This window comes from Mustela erminea, chromosome 20 (assembly GCF_009829155.1).
Source record: "Mustela erminea isolate mMusErm1 chromosome 20, mMusErm1.Pri, whole genome shotgun sequence".
Taxonomy (NCBI): Eukaryota; Metazoa; Chordata; class Mammalia; order Carnivora; family Mustelidae; genus Mustela; species Mustela erminea.
In genome coordinates, this window is record NC_045633.1 from 31,415,185 (window position 1) to 31,439,400 (window position 24,216).

General features: G+C 43.7%; 2 protein-coding genes across 4 annotated transcripts in view; one reads left to right on the top strand and one right to left on the bottom strand.

The window, feature by feature from the left end:
• Window positions 1-2,080: 2,080 nt before the first annotated feature.
• The window catches only part of GJC3 (gap junction protein gamma 3), a 35,859-nt gene continuing 13,723 nt past the window's right edge, over window positions 2,081-24,216 (bottom strand). The window contains exons 1-2 of one of the 3 annotated variants that reach the window (XM_032328307.1): window positions 8,670-9,442; window positions 2,081-4,012 (exon numbers count right to left, since the gene is read on the bottom strand). In XM_032328307.1, the coding sequence (XP_032184198.1) occupies window positions 3,103-4,011 (909 nt within the window). In that variant the 5' untranslated portion in view covers window position 4,012; window positions 8,670-9,442 and the 3' untranslated portion in view covers window positions 2,081-3,102. Of the gene's footprint in view, window positions 4,013-8,669; window positions 9,443-24,216 lie in introns of those variants that run through there. The other 2 variants (XM_032328308.1, XM_032328306.1) reach the window with 2 other exon arrangements.
• Window positions 11,437-12,127, top strand: LOC116581222 (60S ribosomal protein L17-like). Its single transcript, XM_032328309.1, has one exon. It carries the CDS (start codon window positions 11,609-11,611, stop codon window positions 12,047-12,049), a length of 441 nt encoding a protein of 146 aa, XP_032184200.1. The 5' UTR covers window positions 11,437-11,608; the 3' UTR covers window positions 12,050-12,127.

Sequence of the window (24,216 nt, forward strand, 5' to 3'; positions counted from 1 at the left end):
TCATATGGGGTCAAGACACCCCAAATAGCTGAACAACCTTGAGAAAGAAGGACGACGTAAGAGGATTCACCCTTCCCAGTTTCAGACCTTATTCCAAAGCTACAACAATCACAACATGCGGTGCTGGGATAGGGATAAACATACAAATCAATGAAAGAGAATTGAGAGTCCAGAAACAACTGCTAAACATTGGCAAGCAATGGATTTGCAACAAGGATGCCGAAAATCATGGAAGAAAGATGGGCTTTTCAGCAAATGGTGTTGGGACAACTGGATATCCACATGCAAAAGAATGAAGTTGAAGCCTTATACCATATGTAAGAATTAACTGAAAATCAATCAGATCTAAATGTAAAGCTGAAACTGTAAAACTCTTAGAAGGAAACATAGGTGTCCATCCACACCGCCTAGGATTAGGCATCAGTTTCTTTAAAACAACACCAAAATCACAAACAGCAAAAGAAAAACTGGTAAGTTGAATTTCTTCAAAATTAAAAACTTGTGCCTTGAAGGACACAATCAGCGAAGTAAAAGACAGCCCACTGAATGCGTGAAGGGAAATCCTATATCCTATATAATCCTAAATACCCAGAATATGTAAAGAACTCAACAACAGAGGTACAAACAACCCGATTAAAAAAAAAATGGCCAAAGGATCTGAGGAGACATTTCTCCAAAGAAAATATACCAATAGTCAATAAGCACATTGAAAAGACCCTCAATATCATTAGGGAAATGCAAATCGTAGCACAATGGGACACCTCTTCACCCCCCTAGGATGGCTATAATTTAAAAAGAGAAAGGAAAAATGAGAGAGAAAAAGAAAGAAAGACAAGACAAGAAAAGAGAAAAGAAAAGGAAAGTAGGAAGGATATAACCAAGTGTTGGCGAGGATGTGGATAAATTGGAACCGATTGATACATTGCTCCTGGGAATGAAAATCCTGCTCCTGCTGTGGAAAATAGCTAAAAAGAGTCACTGTATTCACCAGCAGTTCTGCTCTTAGGTATTTACTCAAGAGAATGGAAAAACATACATCCACACAAGAACTAGTATATGAATGTTAGTAGCACCATTATTCCTAATAGCCAACAAGTAGAAACAGTTCAGATGTCCATGAACTAAAAAGTGGACCAAAATGTGTAGTAAGCCATACAACAAAATCGTTAAACCATAAAAAGGAGTGAAGTAGTGATACGTACTACGACACAAATTTCCAAAATATTATGCTAAATGAAAGAAACCAGTCACAAAGACCCAAGTATTGAATGACTGATTCCGTATATATGAAAGGTCCAGAATAGGAAAATTTATATAGAGAGAAATATACGGAGAGAAAGTTTATCAGTGGTTGCTTAAGTTTTGGGGACAATGGAGGTTTGGGGGTAAAAAGGGTTGTAGCGTTTCTTTTTGAGTTGATGAAAATGTCCTAAAATTGTACTCATAAATGTACAACTCTGTGATTCTACTAAAAGCCATTGAATTGTATGCTTCAAGTGGATGAATTATGTGTTATGTGAACTATATTCCAATAAAGCCGTTTAAAAAGGATTATCAAGAGTGAATTCCGAATGATGACATTTGCTACCCGCCCCCCATCCTTGGTCACTTGGCTGGATTCTAGTTATAGCAGAGGAGGGATTCTTTATAAAAACAGTTGAGTAGCAGAAAGAAAAATTATTAATTTCCTAGTTGCTGGTCCCTTGAGGGACCAAATATCTTTCTTTAGGAATGAGCCTTCCTGATTTACTCTGGGATAATTTGGTACTCAGAAGAAGAAAACAAAACAGGTAATTGCTCTTTGTTGAGAATTTGAGGGCAGGAAGAACTGAGGGGAAAGCTGCTTCTGTAGAAAGGTGGGGGGCTACAATCCGCTCAGGCAGAAGGGACAGAGAGACTCAAGAAAAGAGAAGCTTGGGACACCTGGGAGGTTCAGTGGGTTAAGCCTCTGCCTTCGGCTCAGGTCGTGATCTCAGGGTCCTGGGATCAAGCCCCGCATCGGGCTCTCTGCTCAATAGGGAGCTTGCTTCCCCACATGTCTCTCTCTGCCTGCCTTTCTGCCTGCTTGTGATCTCTCTCTCTCTGTGTCAAATAAATAAATAAAATCTTTTTAAAAAGAGAAAGAAAAGAGAAGCTTGATATTTAGCTTTAAATTGTCTGTCGAATCATACTGTGATGCAATCATACTCCCTTCCTGTTACCCCTGAACCAGCAGGAAAACTCTCCTGTCTTTTCTGGATGGAAATGAGGGGTCTGCGTTTAAAAAGTAGGCATTTGGCCCTTCGTGTGAGTTGCTGCTGGGCTGGAGACAAAGCCAGCTGCTGTGCGCCAAGTGGAAGACAAGAATTGAGCAGAGGTCAAGCTGGCAGTGGCCCCAAGTCCTTTTAAGCCTCCGAATTCACAGTGATCCTGCCTACAGGATGCGGCCGGATGTTCAAATAAATCAGATCTGAATGTTAAAGGATGCTAGATTAGAGATGCAAAGAAGGCTAGCCTGAATATGACAAACACTGTGGGGCTGGGGACATCCAGAGGTGACAGGACTTGGAAGCTGGGGGGAGCTGAGAGCATGGAATCAAGGGGAGAGGTAAGTAGAGTCCCTCGACAGGAAGGTGGTGTTGAGCAACGGGGATGCCAACAGCAACAGGTGTTTATTACAGGGGAGAAGCACAGTTTTATGGAGGCCTCTGCTGGCTGACTCTGGAACCAAGCCCGTGATAACTGCCTCTGACACCAGAAGATTCTGCAGGGAAGGCAGGAGCGGGAGTTCTCCCAGGAAGCGCTTCAGGCAGCATGGCCCGCCGTGGCCCTTGGAGATGCTTCAACAGCCTCTGCTTTGTCACAGAAGTAAATCCCCACTCACTGGATGTGCAGAAGATCCAGTCGTAGGTTCCCTTCCGAGGTGAGGCAGGTGACTTCATAACTCTGCAAAGTAGAGAAGCAAGCGGGAGCTGAGACTTTTTCTAAGTATAAAGAGGCTTAAGTGGAAAGGCGGGAGGTAGACTGACTGAGCCCCCTGGTCCTGGCTGGTCGGAAGGAATGGTCAAACCGATGGGGGTGGGGTGGGGGATGGGCTGGAAACAGGGGTCAGAAGACATCTGCCTAGAACCTGGTTTTCTGTTTTGTAACACGCGGGAGGGGTGCCTCCCAGAGGTAGAGGGACCTGCGGTGGGAGATCATGAGGACAGAGACCTCAGAAGCAGGAAGAAGCGGGGACATCAGTGCCTTCTCACCTGCTTCTCGGAACGGCTCTTTGGCTTCCACTGGCTGGAAGCTATCAGTCGGTTCCTTGTGTTTTTTGGTGCTCTCTGCAGTTGGGCAGTAGTTAGAAGGAGGAGACTGGTGCTTCCAGGTCCTCCAGCATCTCCCCAGACCCAGGAGCACAAGCTCCAGAAGAGTAAAGAAGAGACAGAGCCCGCTGACCCCAAACATGGTCCTGAGGAAGATGGTCTTCTCAAAGGGGCGGGACAGGTAACAGGTTGTACTACCCAGGCAAGGCTCCTGACGGCAGACAAAGGAGCTGGGCACCTTGAGCCCATACAGATGGTACTGCACCCCCAAGGCTGCCCCCTCCAGGACCAGCCGCACCCCCAGCTGTGCCACATAGGCCCAGAGCAGCCTGGGGCTTCCCGCCCTGGAGGCATCTCTGCTCTTCTCCCCTTGGTGAATCAGCATCTCCTCTTCCACCTTCCCTGATTCTTCCCAATGCCAGATCAGATGATACAGAGTAAAACCCACGTAGAGGGCGCTGGGCACAGCCACCAAGATGACCTGGAAGGCCCAGAAGCGCAACGGGGAGAAGGGGCGGGAGGCATCGTAGCAGACGACCTTGCAGCCCGCCTGCTGAGTGTGGCACAGGAATTCGCTCTGCTCGTCGCCGTAGATCCCGGGCCCGCTGGCAGCCAGCAGCACGAGGCGGGATCCCAGGAGCACAGGAAGCAGGAGGCGCCCCACAGCGGTGGCATGCCGGCTCTCTTCAGCCAGCAGCTGCCTCAGGAACCTGCCGCACATCCTGTTAGGGAGAGAGGATGGTAACGAGGGCGGGCGTGTTGCTCCCGGTCCTTCTTGGGAGCAGGGCAAGGCCACCTCTTCACTGTGTATCCAAGGAGAGGTAAAGCAAGCCCTCCTGCTCCTCTCCAAGGACCTGGCTGATTTATTACCTAGACTGACAGCTCCTTGTTCCAGGTAACGGAGTCATCTCTGTAAATGAGTGGATGTGGGGACGGCTCTCTCTTCTGCCCCCTTCCGTACCGTGTGGGAGACCAGGCTCGGTGTGCATCACCCTCTTTGCCTCCATCCCTCGGTCCCTTAGCCAAAGGCTAGTCAGAGTCCAGAGAATTGCTTCCCCAGTTGACGGCCACCAGGCCTGGGCCGACTGCGGTCAGTGGCACCTGACACAGTCAGGGCTGACCCCAGGGGACCAAGCATTGTCGTGCCCCCTGCTTTTCTCCGGCACCAAGCCCCAGCTGCTCGCAGGGGTGGGGGTCTGGCCTCTGCTCCCAGATGGAGATAGAAGCAGGGCAGGGGGCTCGCTGTGGATCTACTGAACAGAATGTCAAGGCCCTCCTGAGTCTGGTGTTCTTGAGACCCAACCCACTTTGGAAAAGGAGAACGTTTTTAAGGAAAACCCAGCAGAATCTACTCACTGAATGTAATTAGGTGTGAGGCCAGAGCCAGAGCTGACTGGATAAAAACTTGAAATTCCACCTGCTTTGTGCATTGTTCCTTGGGCTCATCGCTCCCACGTGGCGAAAGGGGGCCCTGGTCAGGAACAGACTTCAGGAATCCCTCAGTCCTCGGGACAGAAGAGCATCCGGGCTGCAAGCCCGTGCTTGTCACCCCACGGAGCCCTCCTCCATGTCTAGCCACTGTTTCCCTCCGTCCCTGTTCCGCCCAAACTCTTACACCCTGATCCCCTCAGTCGCAGAAGACCCCGTGAACCTTTTACTCCCCACGGAAAATAGAGATTGACGGGGAACCAAGGAGCCCCCGCTCTTGGGCCTCTGCCTTCCGTAGCATCATCGTTGAGAGAGAAGCTGCCCTGCACTTGCCCAAGGCCATGCTCCCTCCCAGACCTGCGTCCTTAGGCCCTTGTTTCCGCTCTGCACTTGCTTAGGCACCTGTCTCCCCTTTGACGGAATTTCTAACTTTTGGACACAGGAGCAAATGAGACACACCTAATTTTGCATCGTATCAGCTTCCCGATTAAAACACCTGGAAAGACGTGCAAGGCCATTGAAATGGGCTTCGTGTTATAAATGGCAGTTGACCCTTGAACAGTGTGGGGGTTGGGACACTGACCCCTCTACAGTCAAAAATCCGCCTATAACCTTTGGCTCCTCCCCCAAACTTAACTACTTAAGCCTTCTGATGAGCAAAAGCCTTACCAACAACATAAATAGTCAATTCACGCACATTTTGTATGTTATGGGTACCATATGCTGCATTCTTACGGGAGAAGTTGGCTACAGAGAAGAAAATGTTACTGAGAAAATCCTAAGGAAGAGAAAATACATTCACAGTAGTGTATGTATATTGGGAAAAAACCCATGTGGAGATGTGAGGTAGGGACAGGGGCAGCTGCAGCGACCGGCCTCGCCCCAGGACAATGATGTGCCACAGCATGGGGGCCTCCGCCCAACAGTGGCAGCTGCCAGGTGACCCCTCAGGCAGGGATGGCCGCCTCCAGGAGCTGCCTTGAGGAGGGGTCCGTGCCCGGCGGGTAGGAACCCAGGGCCCACGCCTGCCCTGGCAAGTCTGAGCCCCACATTGGGCTGGAGATTACTTTTTAAAAAATCCACATACAAGTGGACCAGCAGGGTTCACATCCGTGTTGTTTGAGGGTCATCTATATAGATAAGGACAAGCTGTTAACGCTGATGCTTAGGCAGAATGGTCACTTCTGTGCTGTAAAAAGGGTTGGATTGAGATGCTTCCAAGGGGACCATTAAAAAGAGCTTAATTGACCAGAGAACCATGCCACCATCCACCAACCATGAGAAACCATATTTGGAGCCACTACCAGTAGGAGTTCAAGCCTCTTCTACCTGCTTCTCAGTCCTAGGTTTCTACCTCCATCATAGACTATGAAAAATCAGAAGTATATCAAACCACTGAAGATTCTTCCCCATAAAATTGGGTTAAAATCTTTTAGAAGAAATCTATTTTCAGTCCTTAGAAAGAGGCAAAATTGGCCTCCCATGATTAAAGATGGCAGATTGAAGATAGAGATTTATCCCCTCTCATTCCTGAGACCCCTTGAAAACAAGAATGGGTGGATCTTTAAGTGTTTAAACTCACTACAAACAAGAGATATCACCAGTAGCACAATGACAATCCACTTTGAAAGCAAATCAGACTGTGGTTTTGGCCAGCACAGCAGGTTATTCTTCTGGAATTCAGAGAAAGAAAAGGAATCATTGAAAATAAGAAAAGACAAATAGATACGGGAAATCTGTGTCCTAATTTCAAAATCAAGACCACAATAAAGCACAGTCACTAGCTTGTTTATTGGATGAGAAAACACTTGGTGACGTGCCTGGGAAAGAGAGCAGTTGCTCCATAAATGTTTGTGTTTGGAGAGGATCAGACACAACAAAAGGTTGTGTTTGGAGAGATCCTGAGTTCCACGGAGGACCAGAAGGAAGGCCGGCTTCCAATGCTGGCCATGGGTCTCAGCCTCAGCACCAGTGATATTTGGGGCCTAAGCATTTTGTTTGGATGCATAGTGAGACATTTGGCAGCATTCCTGGCCTGGGTCCACTAGATGCCAGCAGCACGCTTCTCCCCTCCAACCCCCAGATGTCTCCGGACACTGCTGAATGTCCCCTGGGGGCCAGTTCACCCTTGGCTGAGAACCACAGCCTTAGGAGGACACTGGCCCATCACTGCTCCAGTTCTGAAAGGCAAGACCTCCATACTGGCACATCTCAGAGGGCTGGCATTTGATGGGACATGATGATCAGCCCGTTTCTGGGCTGCTTGCCCATCCTCCCTCCACAAGCCCTGTCTGTGAGGAAGCCTGCAGCCCCTCCCTGCCTCATTCTTCCGCAAGGTCCTTCCTTGCACTTAGGGGAGGCAGCCCCGGCTGCTGGGGGCTCCTGCCCTGGTTCTCCTGGAGCATTGCCAGACTAAAGACTAATATGGTAAATTCTCAAATCTGGCTCTCAGCCTCAACTTCATTTCAAAAGGCAGACCCAGCACGCTCTAAATGCATTTCCAGTATTCCCAGGAAACCTGGGATCTAACACAGAGCAGGCTTGGCATAGTCCAATGCTGGGAGATTGAGTAGTTCTTTTTTTTTTTTTTTTAAGATTCTATTTATTTGAATTGAGAGAGAGAGAGAGAGAGAGAGAGCACAAGCACGGGGAGGCAGAAGGACAGAGGGAGAGGGAGAAGCAGATGAGCAGGGAGCCCATGTGGAGCTTGATCCCAGGACCCCGGGATCATGACCTGAGCCAAACACAGACGCTCGACTGACTGAGCCACCCAGGCGACCCGGATTTTGAATCATTCTTGGAGGCCCTATCTCTGGCTCTTCTCTCCCTCCTGTGCCCACCACAGATCCATAACCAGACACCTAACATCTTCTGAGAGGCTCTGGGACCTGAACTGGGGTCTCCAAAGCTCACCAGAGAACTTGGAGATTTGGGAGGGAGAGAGGAAAAAGCAGGTCTAAAGGACTTGATTTGAAGCTGCCATTTCTAATTCTGAGCCCCCTTCTGATCCTCTTCCCTGTGACACCACAAATTCTGGGACCTCGTGGAAGGTTCACACAAAATCGTGCTCCAGCTCCTAAAGTCTTCAGACCGAAGGGTTTTTCCTTAAAAATCCAGGACCTAAACACAGGCCTGTGTCCTCCCTCATCCCCTGCTTTCTTGGGAGCCCATGGTCCCCCTGTCTGTTAGCCCTCTGGCTTCATTCTCTGAGACCCACACTGGCCTCCCACAAACACATCTGCAGCTTTGCCCATGGATCCTGAGCCCCTGAGCTAAAGCTGGACCAGGCAAGCTGAGGGCTCATTCTTCTTTTCAAGGCTCCACTCAAGGACACCACCCTGTTTCCAGGAATGGAGAAAGTTTGAAAATAAATCTTTACGGAAGGAGTTGGAAGGATCTGAACACTGTCGAGATTTTAGTTGATAAAGCAATACCCATGAGCTCAAGATTTGGAGGAGGGTGGAAAGCCCAGAGTATGACGGGATTTTCAAACATGTAAATAGTTTGTTTTTTTTTTTTAATTCCGTCATGATTTTGCTAAGAATTTTTCTAAGCATCTCTATTCTTTGGGAGAAGAATTTCAGGATTCTGGTGGTATCAGAAGCTCTCTCAGCCAAGTAAGGCATGAGGAAGAGATGTGCCCCTGAGGACAGCGCTGGACCCGGCTCATTGCTCCCATAGTTCCCCATCTGGCCTGGAAAACATTCCAGACGTTTTACCCAAAATGTGATCCCCTGATGCACTGGCATTTCCAGGAATGCAAGTTCTCAGGCTGCATTCCAGGCTTAGCAAATCAAATCTGAATTGTAGTAATACCCTACCACCACCACCCCGCCGGTCCCTGGCAGTTGCATTTGAGTTAGAGACACCCACTGTAGCACCCAGGCAACCCCCACTCCTGCTCCCCCCAGAGCCCTGGGCCAGCCCAGCTGCCCTCTGCCCAGCACTCACCTGGCAGCACCAGCAAGAGCACCAACAGCAGGGGAACAGGCAGGCAGAGTCCTCAGGCTGGAGCCAGCAGGGTCCCGGCTCTCCCCCAGGCCCTGCCTCCCGTCACCACCCACGTCTTCCCCCTCCCCTCTTCATTCCTGGCAGCCTTAGCGGAGGGTATGAGAGTGGCAGCCGGAGGAGCAGGCAGCCCTGCTGTTGAAAAAGGGGCTCTGGAAAATACCCTCTTGTTGGGGGTGAGGCTGCGTCTTCCAGGTACACTGAAATAGGGGTTTTGGAAATCATCTGGAAGGAGAGCAATGGCCTCAGCAGGGGGTGGGGGCAGGGCTCACAGGCAACAACAGATAGAATTTCTAGAAGTTTAAATCTCTACAAAGCCCCCCACTCTCCTGGGCAAAGTATCCAAAGCATACGTTTACCCACAAAAGAATGTGCGTGTGTGCGTGTGTGCGTGTGTGTGTGTGTGTGAGACTTGGCTGGGAGAAATAGCCCAGGCTTCCCCTCAGCGTGGTGGGCGTCTGCTCCACGTCCCTCAGCAGTTTAGGGAGCCCAGCCCTCTCCCCCAGTCCCAGAGAGAACTGCGACACCTGCCTGCACCCATTCCTGTCCCCATTGCTGGAGCCAGGAGCCCCCTCAGAGGAAGGAAGGGGCAAGGCTGGGTCCGCAGGCAGTGGGTAAGAGAACAACCCTTGACCAGAGCCAACCCTGCTCTTCAAGGAGAGCTGGAGGGCCCCTCGGTTCCAGATGCTGCCCCTGTGGGCCTTTGGGGCATCGTTCCCTATCTTCTAGCATTTAACATTGTTACAGAGAAGTTTAAGTCCAGCTTGATAGTCTTCACGTTTTAAGTGATTCGATCTCCTTGACAGTTTGCCGAATGATTTTTTTTTTTTTAAACCCTTGGAGCCTTTTCACTCCTCCAGGGGATTCCATTAAGCAAGATATAAGTTGGCATCTTTATGTTCACATCTGGTCCACAGGATATTTGCATGCATCCTTAGAGCCAAAAAACTCTAAGCATACAGTTCCAATGCAGCCCCATCTCCTCCCCTTCATCTGCGGGAGAGCCTCTCTCTTGCCTTTTTCACTTTTCAGGCAGGAGTCGATGAACATGTCCTAGTCCCCCTCTCTAGGCTTAGGATGAAGGAAGTGACAGAGCTTGAGAATGACATAATCATTATGTATTCATTTATTTAGGGCTTTTTTTTCCCCTTGAAATATTTCATCTCAGGGGCACCTGGGTGGCTCAGTTGGTTGGGCGTCTGCCTTCGGTTCAGGTCATGATCCCAGAGTCCTGGGATCGAGCCCCACATCGGGCTCCCTACTCAGCGGGGAGCCTGCTTCTCCCTCTCCCTCCGCCTGCTGCTCTGCCTACTTGTGCTCTCTCTGTGTCAAATAAATAATAAAAATCTTTAAAAAAAAATATTTCATCTCAGATTAGCAAATCACATCAGAATATCATACATGTTGTATTTTTTAAAACATTATATCTCGAAACCCCAAGTTTTCCAACTTAAGCCCTGTTACACTAACATTTATTCAGTACTTAGTAAGTAAATGGCGAATTTTCTAAGTGCTAGATGGCTACTAATTCACTTGTCCCCCATAACAACCTCATGATGTAAGTCTGTTATCGTCTTTTACAGAGGAGAGAGGTGATGTATCTTATTCAAGGTTGACCAGCTAGTAAATTGGAGAAGTTGGGATTTGAATAGGCAGTGTGGTTACAGATGGCAAACCCTTAAACACTACAGTATGACTAGCTTCCCCAAATCAGCACCTTGAAAGGGCTTCTGACTGTAAACCCATTGTAATTTCGTACTCTCAAGAAAATTAAAATCTTCTCCTTATATGTTCTACACCTCACTGACTAACTTGACCATTCATCCTGGATCCCAACCAAAAACTTGGGCATCATCACCGACAACATCTCCTTCATGGACCAACATCTTCTCAACTAATATTCATTGGGTATATGTGTGTATATATCAAATTCTGTTCATTCATTCATCCACTGATTGAATCTGGATTTCTTTCAAACCTTCTTGGTGATTGTGAATAGGGCCGCTGTGAACACAGGTGTGCCAAATTTCCTTCTTCTAGAAACACAACCTTCTATAGTTATTCTACCGGGGAACTGTCGGGGGTAAACTCTTTTCATCCTCTTTGGTCTTAAAGTGCTTTCATTTTATCCTCAATCTTGAATTATTATTTAGTTGGCTAGAGAATTCTTGTTTGATGGTTATTTTCTTTCAGAACTTTAAAGGTATAATTTAATTGCCTTATCCTATCTAGCGGGTTTTTGCCTTTTCCGTAAAATGCCTATAGTAGACCACATGATGCCCCCCAAGATACCCACATCATAATCCCCAGAGCCTGTGAATGTTGCCTTATATTGGAAATGGGACTCTGCAGATGTGATTAAGTTAAGGATCCTGAGATGTGGGCACTCATGGATTGTCTGAGTGGTCCTGATGACACCACAGGATTCCTTGTAAAAAGGAGGCAAAAGGGGGTGCCTGGGTGGCTCAGAGGGTTAAAGCCTCTGCCTTCGGCTCAGGTCTTGATCCCAGGTTAGAGCCCCACATCAGGCTCTCTGCTCAGCTGAGTCTGCTTCCCCCACTCTCTCTCTGCCTGCCTCTCTGCCTACTTGTGATCTCTGTCTGTCAAATAAATAAATCAAATCTTTAAAAAAAAAAAAAAGCTGTCTGTTCTAATAGAAATTACGGTAATAGAGTTGATTATATTAAGAGACACTTTCAGCCAATAGTGAATTTGGTAAGAAATTTCCTCGTGCTCTTCCTCTCAGCGGCCTGGGGTGACCTCTGAAAATCATTCGCTATTCGCTTGACCCGGAAAACCCTACGAAATCATGCAAGTCAAGAGGTTCAAATCTCCATGTTCACTTTAAGAACACACATGAAACTGCTCAGGCCATCAAGGGTATGCATATCCGAAAAGCCACCAAGTATCTGAAAGACGTCACTTTGCAGAAGCAGTGTGTGCTATTCCGTCACTACAGTGGTGGAGTTGGTAGGTGTGCCCAGGCCAAACAGTGGGGCTGGACACGAGGTCGGTGGCCCAAGAAGAGTGCTGAATTTTTACTGCACATGCTTAAAAATGCAGAGAGTAATGCTGAACTTAAGGGTTTAGATGTCGATTCCCTGGTCATTGAGCACATTCAGGTGAACAAAGCCCCCAAGATGTGGCGTAGGACTTACAGGGCTCATGGTCGCATTAACCCGTACATGAGCTCTCCCTGCCACACTGAGATGATCCTTACTGAAAAAGAGCAGATTGTTCCGAAACCAGAAGAGGAGGTTGCACAGAAGAAAAAGATATCCCAGAGGAAACTGAAGAAACAAAAACTTACAGCCCAAGAGTAAATTTGCACAGAATAAATGCAAATAAAAATTTTTAAAAATAATAAAATTTCTTCATGAGGAGCCTGAGTGGCACAGTCAGCTAAGCATCTGACTCTTGGTTTCAGCTGTGGTCATCATCTCAGGGTTGTGAGATCAAACCCCATGCTGGGTGTGAAGCCCACCTTAAAAAAAATAAAAGTAAAAGTAAAATAGCCAGAGATGAATTTATGTTGAAATTTTGACTTTTTGGGAGTGGCTGGGTGGATCAGTTGGTTAAACATCTGTCTTCAGCTCAGCTCAGGTTGTGATCCCAGGGTCCTGGGATTGGTATTGAGCCCCGTGTCTGGGCTCCTTGCTCAATGGGAAGCCTGCTTCTCCCTCTGTCTATTGCTCACCCTGCTTATGCGCTCTCTCTCTCTGTCAAATGAATAAATAAAATCATAAAAAAAGAAAAATAAATTAGAACATTTTGAAATACAAGTCAATAATAATTATTTTAATCATTATATATTTATATATGCTTGATACATATATATAGAGAGAGATAGATTTATAGATGTAAAATTTTAATTCCAGGAGAGTTAACATACAGTGTTAATATTAGTTTCAAATGTATGATACAGTGATTTGACAATTCTATACATTATTCACTGCTAGTTATGATAAGGATTTTACACATATTTCTAACATTGAATCAGTTTGTATACTAATCAGATCAATAGCTTCTTACCACATAACAAAATCTATGTTATTTTGCTCTGCTAACTATACTACATCTGATGCAATGGTTAAAAATTGGGGCTCCTATGGGCGCCTGGGTGGCTCAGGTCGTGATCTCAGGGTCCTGGGATCGAGCCCCACATTGGGCTCTCTGCTCCGCGGGGAACCTGCTTCCTCCTCTTTTTCTGTCTGCCTCTCTGCCTACTTGTGATCTCCGTCTATCAAATAAATAAAATAAAATCTTTTTTAAAAAATTGGGGCTCCTACTGGGTTGATTTTTCAGTGGTCCACCGCCGTCTGTTATTATCCATTCTATTATCCATTATTGAGGGCCCAGACTAATGAATTCAGTGGGAATACAATGGAGACCACTCCCATGCATTTCGTAATTACTTGTAGATGCCCCTGATTTCTGCTATTTCTCCTACGATGTAATATTGTTTTCCATTTACTATCTTGGCCGAGTGTGAGTTTGTGGGGAGAAGGGTTCATTTAGCCTTTGCGACCCACATTTGACCCTTGAACGGTGCATGGGTTAGGGACACTGACCCCTGTGCCTTTGAAAATCCATGTATAACTTTTGACTCTCCAAAAACTCAACCAGTAATAGAACTGCAAGAGATCATTTTTATTGCAATACGCCATTTCCTGGAGAGAGGAACTGCTCTCTGGGAGATGATTAGCATCTGATGTTTTATTTTTTTTTTAAGATTTTATTTATTTATTTGACAGAGAGAAAGATCACAGGTAGGCAGAGAGGCAGGCAGAGAGAGAGTAAGAAGCAGGCTCCCTGCTGAGCAGAGCCCAACGTGGGGCTCCATCCCAGGACCCTGGAATCATGACCCAAGCCGAAGGCAGAGGCTTTAACCCACTGAGCCACCCAGGCGCCCCAGCATCTGATGTTTTAAATGGGTACTCACACTTGAGTTCACCTCAGTAGCAACAGGAAGTGGTTATGAAATCATGACGGTAAAATATGTACTGCAGCTAATTTTGTGCAGTTAGGATTTAAGACCACATCTTTACATGTGTTTACATTTATCTTGATTGCAAATAGCACCGTGTATAGTCTGCAAGTGTGTGTGTAAGTTTTGATAAATTTTAACTTTTTAAAATAAGATTTGTGGGGGCACCTAACTGGCTCACTCAGTGGAGCATATGACTCTTAATCTCCAGGTTGTGAGTTCAAGCCCCATATTGGGTGTAGAGATTACTTTTTTAAAAATCTTAAAAAATAAAATAAAATAGACCCATGATTTTTCATGGTAGTAAATGATAAAACAGATTGTATCTACATATATGATATACCTTTTACTTAATATTTTCAATATTTCTAGGCTATATGGTTCATCTGTGACTCAAAAGTTTTCAAATTGTTTCAAATCTCCCCCAAAATGTTTCCAATATGTTTATTGAAATTATCTTCAAATAAGGCTAAAGACATCCTACTGAAGAGTGAATGGGTCCATCAGGAAATTAAAGAATAATTTTAAAAATTCATGGAAACAAATGAAAATGAAAACTCAACTGTTCAGAGCACTTGGGATTCAACAAAGGCAGACCTAAGAGGGAAGTATATAGCAATACAAGCCTTTCTCAAGAAATAGGAAAAGTCTGGGGCACCTGGATGGCTCAGTGGGTTAAAGCCTCTGCCTTCAGCTCAGGTCATGATCCCAGGGTCCTGGGATCAAGCCCCGCATCGGGCTCTCTGCTCAGCAGGGAGCCTGCTTCCTCCTCTCTCTCTGCCTGCTTCTCTGTGATCTCCGTCTGTCAAATAAATAAATAAAATTTAAAAAAAAAGAAATAGGAAAGGCCTCAAATATACAACCTAACCCTACACCTAAAGGAGCTGGAGAGAAAAAAAGCAAATAAAGCCTAAACTCAGCAGGGGAAGAGAAAAAATAAAGATTAGAGCAGAAGTCAATGAAATAGAAACTGAAACAACAGTAGAACGGAACAACGAAACTAGGAACTGGTTTGTTAAAAGAATTAATAAGATTGCTAACCTTACCCTAGCCAGACTTATCAAAAAGAAAAGAGAAAGGACCCAATTTAATAAAATCATCAGTGAAAGAGGAGAGATCACAACCAATACCGAAGAAATACAATTATAAGAACATATTATGAGCAACTATATGCCAACAAATCAGGCAATCTGGAAGAAATGGATGCATTCCTAGAAAAGTATAAACTACCAAAACTGAAACAGGAAGAAATGGAAAACCTGAACAGACCCATAACCAGTAAGGAAATTGAAGCATCATCAAACACTCCCAACAAACCAGAGTCCAGGACTGGATGGCTTCCCAGGGAAATTCTACCAAACATTTACAGAAGAATTAATATTTATTCTTCTGAAGCTTTTTCAGAAAGTAGAAATGGAAGGGAAACTTCTAAGCTCTTTCTATGAGGCCAGCATTACTTTGATCCCAAAACCAGACAAACACCTCACCAGAAAGGAGAACTACAGACCAATATCCCCAATGAATACAGATGCAAAAATCCTCACCAAAATGCTAACCAGTAGGATCCAACAGTACATTAACAGGATTATTCACCACAACCAAGTGAGATTTATTCCTGGGCTGGAAGGGTGGTTCAACATTTGCAAATCAATCAAGGTAGTATACTACATTAATGAAAGGGACAAGAACCATATGATCCTCTCAACAGTTGCAGAAAAAGCATTTGATAAAGTATAGCGTCCTTTTTTGATTAAAACTCTCCACAGTGTAGGGATAGAAGGCACGTACCTCAATATCATAAAAGCCATCTATGAAAAAACCATAGCAAATATCATTCTCACTGGAAAAAAGACTGAGAGCTTTCCCCCTAAGGTCAGGAACACAGCAGGGATGCCCACTCTCACCACTGTTGTTCAACATAGTACTAGAAGTCCTAGCCCTAGCAATCAGACAACAAAAAGAAAAAAAAAGGCATCCGAATTGGCAAAGAAGATGTCAAACTCCCACTCTTCACAGATGACATGATACTCTATGTGGAAAACCCAAAAGACTCCACCCTCAAATTGGTAGAACTCATACAGGAGTTCAGGAACGTGGCAGGATATAAAAATCAATGTACAGAAATCAGTTGCATTTCTATACACTAACAATGAAACAGAAGAAAGGGAAATTAAGGACTTGATCCCATTTACGATTGCACCAAAACCCATAAGATACTTAGTAATAAACCCAACCAAAGAGGCAAAGGATCTGTACTCAGAAAACTATGGTACACTCATGAAATAAATTGAGGAAGACCCAAAGAAATGAAAAAACATTCCATGCTCATGGATTGGAAGAACAAATATTGTAAAAATGTCTATGCTACCTAGAACAGTCTACACATTTAATGCAATCCCTATCAAAATACCATCAACTTCTTTCAAAGAAATGGAACAAGTAATCCTAAAATTTGTATGGAACCAGAAAAGATGCCAAAAAGCCAAAAGGATGTTGGAAAAGAAAACCAAAGCTGGTGGCATCACAATGCCAGACTTCAAACTCTATTACAAAGCTGTAATCATCAATACAGTATGGTGCTGGTACAAAAGCAGACACATAGATCCATAGAACAGAATAGACAGACCCTCAACTCTGTGGTCAGCTAATTGTCGACAAAGCAGGAAAGAATATCCAATGGAAAAATGACAGTCTCTTCAACAATTGGTGTTGGGAAAATTGGACAGCCACAAGCAGAAGAATGAAACTGAACCATTTTCTTACACCATGCACAAAGATAAATGGATGAAAGACCTAAATGTGAGACAAGAATCCATCAAAATTGTAGAGGAGAACACAGGGAGAAACCGCTTTGACCTCAGCCAGAGCATCTACTTGTTAGACACATCTCCAAAGGCAAGGGAAACAAAGGCCAAAATAAACTATTGGGACTTCATCAAGAAAAAAAGCTTTGGCACAGCAAAGGAAACAGTCGACAAGACCAAAAGAAAAACAACCGAATGGGAGTAGATATTTGCAAATGTCTTATCAGATAAAGGGCTAATACCCAAAATCTATAAAGAACTTATCAAACTCAACACCCAAAGAACAAATAATCCAATCAAAAAATGGGCAGAAGACATAAGCAGACATTTCTCCAAAGAAGACATCCAAATAGCCAACAGACACATGATAAAATGCTCAACATCCCTCAACATCAGGGAAATACAAATCAAAACCACAATGAGATACCACCTCACACCAGCCTGATGGCTAAAATTAGTAAGTCAGGCAATGGCAGATGTTGGCAAGGATGCAGATAAAGGGGAACACCCTTACACTATTGGTGGGAATGCAAGCTGGTGCTGCCACTCTGGAAAACAGTATGGAGGTTTCTCAAAAAGTTGAAAAGTGCTACCTTATGACCCAGCAACACACTACTGGGTATTTACCCTAAACATACAAATGTAGTGGTCCAAAGAGGTACCTGTACCCCAATGTTTATAGCAGCAGTGTCCACAATAGCCAGACTGTGGAAAGAGCCCAATGTCCATTGACAGATGAATGAATAAAGAAGATGTGGTATATATACACAATGGAATACTACTCAGCCACCAAAAAAATGAAATCTTGCCATTTGCAGCAACATGGATGGTACTAGAGAATATTACGCTAAGCAAAATAAGTCCATCAGAGAAAGAAAATTATCATATGCTTTCACTCATGTGGAATTTAAGCAACAAAACAGAGGTTAATGAGGGGAACAGAGAAAAAAAATAAAACAAGGTGAAATCAGAGAGGGAGACAAACCATAAAATTTATGCCTAATCATAGAGGCAAAAAGAAAAAAAAAAAAAGGAAAATGTTCCAGTTCTGTGGGAGGATAGGGTAACTGGGTGATGACACTAAGGAGGGCATGTGAAGTAATGAGCCCTGTGTATTATATAAGACTGATGAATCACCGACTTCTACCTCTGAAACTAATAATACATTTTTGTTAATTAATTGAATTTAAATTTAAAAAAAATTAAAAATATATTGCAATTTTAAAAAAAAGAAAAGAAAAAAATCTTCATATAAGTGGACCCACACAGTTCAAACCCAAACAACGTAGGTTTGAAGGGTCAATTGTAATAGTATTACTCCATTGGTCAAGTAACCTATGTTGGATTTAGCCACACACTTAGCTTATCCATCCTAATTTTACATTCTGGAGCATGGAAAGTGGCTACCATATGGGACTACCATATGGGTAGAGCCAGTGACTATAAGATGTACTTGGAGAGAGAACTGGACCAGGTCTCCATTTATTGCCAGACCTCCATATGCATTATGGTGGAGTGTCCTCAGGCTTGTCAGTGTCAAGTCGAATCATGTATCCAACTGTCCTCAGAAGATTTCAGGATTCCCCTTCCCTGTTGCATGGCTTCTTTGAGTAAATGGCCATAGGTTACCATGGGGAAACACTCAGGGAATCACTACTACATACACCTGACATGACTCTGTCCACATGGAGCTCCAACTGCATCTTCAATCAATAGGCTCTCCGTCTAACTTACTTAAAATTAACAGTGCTCAGAACTAACTTGGCTCGGAAACCTGTCAAGAGCTTAGGATTTGCATGAAGGTGGCTTTTCTTGATCTCTCTTTTTTTTTAAGATTTTATTTATTTATTTGACAGAGAGAGATCACAAGAAGGCAGAGGAGCAGGCAGAGAGGGGAGGGAAACAGGCTCCCTGCCGAGCAGAGAGCCCAATGCGGGGCTCGATCCCAGGACCCTGGGATCATGACCTGAGTCAGAGGCAGAGGCTTTATCCCACTGAGCCACCCAGGTGCCCCTCTTGATCTCTTTTTATTGTATTTATTACTCCATACCCAAATTTGGCTGTCCGTCTACCTTTTTAATAAGAGCTTTATTGAGATATGATTCCTATGCCATAAAATCCACTTTTTAACTCTACAATTCAGTGGGGTGTATTCAAAATGTTGTGCATCACCACTCTGTAATCTTAGAAAATTTCATCACACCAAAAGGAAACCCTGTAGTCATGGATAGTAACTCCCCATCTCCACTCCCTTATCCCCATCCCAGGGCAACCATTAACATACTTACCATCCCTATAGATTTTTCCTATTCTAGGCTTCACAGCATAAATGGAATTCTATGTGGCCTTTTGTGACTAGCCCTTTTCATTTAGCATAATGTCTTCAAGGTTCAGCCAGGGTATAGTGTGTATCAGGACTTCACTCCTTTTTTTTTTAAGATTTTATTTATTTATTTGACAGAGATCACAAGTAGACCGAGAGACAGGCAGAGAGAGAGAGAGAGGATAGCAGGCTCCCCGCTGAGCAGAGAGCCTGATGCAGGACTCGATCCCAGGACCCTGAGATCATGACCTGAGCGGCATGACCTGAAGGCAGCGGCTTAACCCACTGAGCCACCCAGGCACCCAAGACTTCACTCCTTTTTATTGCTAAATAATATTCTATTGCATTGATATACCATTTTTATTTATTCATTCATCAGTTAATGGGCATTTTGGTTGTGCCCCTTTTCAGATAATGCCACTGTGAATATTTGTGTACAAGCTTTTGTGTGGACCTGGGTTTTCATTTATAGAAAATTGATATTTAACTTTTTGAAGAACTGACAGATTGTTTTCCAAAGTGGCGGCAACATTTTACATTCCCAGTGGCAATGTAGATTTTTCATTTTCTCCATATACTTTCCAGCACTTTTTTCCCAACTATTAGGGTATAATTGACATATAATAGCATGCGATGTAAAGTATACTACGCGATGATTTAATATACATATACATTACAGAATGATTACCCCAATAAGGTTAGTTAACTCATCCTTTACCTCACAATTGATAATTACCATTTTTTTGTTATTGTTGTTGATGTTATGGCAGGAACGTTATAGTTCTCCTCACAGCAACTTCCAAGTAGACAATACAGTATTTAACTATAGTCACTTACTCATGTTATAATGGACAGTACCCTTTGACCAACATCTCCCCATGTCCCTCACCCCTCAGCCCCTGGCAGCCGCCATTCTACTCTCTGTTTCTATGAGTTCAGTGTTTTTAAATTCTGCATATATGTGAGTATTTCTCTTTTCTTATCTGGTTCATTTCACTTAGCATAATGCCCTCCAAGCCCATCCATGTCATCACAAACAGCAGGCTGTCCTTCATTTTCATGGCTGAATAATATTTCAGTGTGTCCACATGCGTGCACACACACGTAGTGTTCATCCATAGATGGACATTTAAGTTGTCTCCACACTGTGGCTACTTTAAATAATGCTGCAGTGAACATGGGAGTTCAGAGATCTCTTTGAGGTCCTGATTTCATTTTCTTTGGATATATTCCCAGATGTGGAATTGCTAAAGAACAATGCACTTTGTTTTTCTTTGTCTTGTTTTGTTGTTTAGTTTTGAAAAACCATCATACTCTTTTCCATAGTGTTTAAATTCCCACCAGTGGTGCCCCAGGGTTCTCTTTCTCCACATCCAAACCAAGATTTATTGCCTCTTGTCTTTTTCATAACAGCCATTCCAACAGGTGTGAGGTAATACCCCACTGTGGTTTTTACCAGCATTTCCCTGATGATTGGTAATGTTGAGCACCTTTTGATATATATGTTGGCCATTTGTGTATCTTCTCTGTGGGGAAAAAAAAAGGCTATTCAAGTCCTCACACATTGTAGTTTATTTATTTTTTTTTTTTAGTAATCTCTACGCTCAGCGTGGGACTTGAACTCATAACTCTGAGATCAAGAGTCAAGAGTCACACGCTATTCTGATGGAGCCAGCCAGGCGCCTCCCTCTGCACATTTTTAATTTGGATTGTTTGGGAGGTGTTTTTGCTAGCAAGTTATACGAGTTGCTTATATATATTGGATATTAACCCACTATTAGAGTTTGCAAGTATTTTATCCCATTCCAAAGGTTATGTTTCCATTTTCCTAATTGTTTCTCTTGCTCTACAGAAACATTTTACTTTGATGTTGAATGATGCTTGTCCTTTTAGTGTCATATCCAAAAAATCATTGCCAAGATAAATCTCAAGGAGATTTTTCCCTATATTTTCTCCTGGGAGTTCTACAGTTTCAGGTCTTATGTTTAGGTCGTCAATTCATTTTCAGCTAATTTTTATGAGCAGTGTAGTAATACAGAGGTCAAGTTTCGTTCTTTTACAAGTGAATATTCAATTTTTGCAACACCATTTATTAAAGAGACTATCCTTCCCTCATTGAGTATGCTTGGTTTTCTTGTCAAATATTAGTTGGCCATATATGCATGGGTTTATTTCTGGGCTCTTGATTCTGTTCCATTGGTCACTGTGTCTGTTTTTAATACCAGTTCCATACCCTTTGATTACTATAAACTTTATAATGCGGCTTGAAATCAGGAAGTGTGAGGCCACAAGCTTTGTTCTTCTCAAGATTGCTTTGGCTGTTTGGGGTCTTTTGTGGTTCCATACAAATCAAAGCTTTGCTTTTTCTATTTCTATGAAAAATGCTGTTAGAATTTTGATAGAGATTGCATTGAATCTATAGACAGATTTGGGTAGTATGGGCATTTTAACAATATTAACTTTCCCAATCCATGAACATGGAGTATATTTCCAGTCATTCATCTCTTCAGTTTCATTTATCAAGACTTATTATAGTATTTTGTATAAAGATCCTTCAGGTGCACCTGGGTGGCTCAGTCGTTAAGCGTCTGCCTTCAGCTCAAGTCATGATCCCAGGGTCCTGGGATCAGGCCCCACATCGGGCTCCCTGCTTGGAGGGAAGCTTGCTTCTCCCTCTCCCTCGCCCACTCCCCCAGCTTGTGTTCCCTCTCTCGCTGCATCTCCCTGTCAAATAAATAAAATCTTTAAAAAATAATAATAAGTTAAAAAATAAAGAACCTTCAGTCCCTTGGTTAAATTTATTTACAAGTATCTTATTGTTTCTTATGCTATTATAAGTGGAATTGTTTATTTCTTTTTCATCCAGTTCATTGTTGGTATATAGAAACACAGCTCATTTTTGTAGGTTGATTTTGTACTCTGCAACTTTACTGAACTCGTTGATCAGTTCTAACATGTTTTTGGTAGGGTCTCTAGGCTTTTCTATATACAAGATCATGTCATCAGCAAATAGAAACAGTTTGACTTCTACCTTTCCACTTGGATACATTTTATTTCTTTTTATTGCCTAATTGCTCTGGCTTCCACTACTATTTCCACTGCTATGCTAAATAGGAGTGGTGATAAGAGCATCTTTTTCTTGTTTCCAATCTTAGAGGGAAAGCATTCAACCCTATCACTGTTGAGTATGATGTTAGCCAAGGGTTTATCATATATCGCTTTTATTATGTTGAGATGTGTTCCTTCTGTACCCAACTTTTTGAGAGTTTTTGTCATGAAAGGGCACTGAATTTTGTCAAACACTTTTTCTGTATCAATTAGGTGATCATATGATGTTTGTCTTTCATTCTATTAATATAATTTCATCACATTTATTGCTTTGTATATATTGCAGCAACCTTGCATCCCAGGGATAAATTCCACTTTGTCATGGTGTCTGATGCTTTTAATTTGCTGTTGAATTTGGTTTGCTAGTATTTTGTTGAGAATTTTTGCATTTATATGCATTAGGGTTATTGGTCTATAGTTTCTTTTCTTGTAATATCCTTGTCTGGTTTTGCTATCAAAGTAATGCTAACCTTGTAAAATTATTTTGGAAGTATTTCCTCCTTTTCTATATTTTGGAAGAGTTTGAGAAGGACTGGCATTAATTTTTTTCATTTTTGGTAAAATTCACCTGCGAAGCCATCCGGTCTTAGACTTTAATATTGGGGGATTTGGGGTCACTAATTCAATCTCCTTACTTACCATTGATCTGCTGTTCATATTTTCTATTCATGATTCAGATTTGGTAGCTCATGTTTCTAGGAATTTATCCATTTCTCCTGGGTTGTCCAATTTGTTGTTACATAATTGTTCATAATAGTGTCCTATGCTCCTTTGTATTTTTGTGGTATCCATTGTAATATGCCCTTTCTTGTTTGTAATTTTGTGGAGTCCTCTCTTTTTTTCTTGGAAGCCTAGCTAAAGTTTTGTTCTTTTGATTTATCTTTTCAAAAAAAGCAGCTCTTAGTTTCACTGCCCTTTTCTCTTGTGTTTCTGATCTCTATTTCATTTCCTTCTGCTCTGGAAGAGGCAGGATGGGAGCTAAAGGTGACTCTAGGGTCAGACTCTTCCCTCTCTGCCAAATAGCTTCTCAAGGAAGAGCACTGAGTCAGGTGGCTTTAGCACCTAACTTAGCACTGAGCTAGGTGCCTTTAGCACATCTTTGCTCACAGCATGTGATTGTCTCCTTGGAAACCAAGAGCTATGACCCTGCATTCAGGGCTATGCAGATGGTCCTGCCAGAGTGACCAAAGTCCTTGTCTAAATGTCTGAAGTGGGGGTGGAAAGTGGGGAGGTACACAGAGCCCAAGGAATAGGGGCACTTTTCAAAGTTGGATGAATTTCTCCAGATTCCTCAATGGCTCCATTTATAAATGTCCTCAGTGCCCGGGTCAGTGTGGGTATCAGGGGAGGAGGCTAAGTTTGGTGCCGGGGGGGTTGGGGAGAGAGGGTTTTTGCCTAGTTGTTTCTAAGCTTCTGATAAGACGGTAAAGCACCCAGACAAACTTCTCTTTCACAATAAGTTTCTGAGGATTGGTGCCAGGAAAGAAGCCCCTGAGGGTAAAGAGAACTCGCATCCCACTCCTTTATTCCGCCAAACAGTGCGCTCTTTGAGACCAGCCTCCTCCCCCAGCCATATGTTGATGGCCTGTGCCCTGACCTGGAGCAGCAGCGTGCAGGGATCGCCCAAGGGTGAGGGGTAGAAAGAAGTGTGGAGGCCTGGCGTCTCTTTATCCACTAGGACCGGCAAAATCTTTCCTTCCTCCCTCCCTCCTTTTCCACAGCTGGATGTCTCTATCTGGTTTTGAGTGAGAAATAACTACGGGCAAGGGCTGAGGAGGGGTCAGCAGATGGAAAGCGGCAGAACAAGAAGGAAAACACCTGCTCAGAGAACTGAATACAGCAGCACTGCACCTGGGATACTACCCGACCTGGAGAGCTAAGCCAGTCCTACACCCATCATCACACGAAAATCTGGAAGAAACAAAAATATAAACTAATAATTTCTTAAGATTAAAAATCTGTAATATTATCAAATAGTCAACAAATGCATTTCTCACCAGTATGGCAAGAATTCAACTTAGCAGCAAGTTTACTCAAAGAACTGGTGATACAGAGGCAGCACCCTGGTCTTTTTTTTCCATGCTGAATCCCATCTGGCTCATTACCAGCATTTCTAGAAAATTCTCCTTCCTGAACTTTGTACCATATAAAGCTTTGCAAGCTCTTGCCCCATTCAAACATGCAATGCTAGGAGGCTCACAGGAAGAAAAGCCTGGAGACCAGAGGCCATGAATAGCTGTTGATCCCAAAGACCAAGATTTTCCTCCT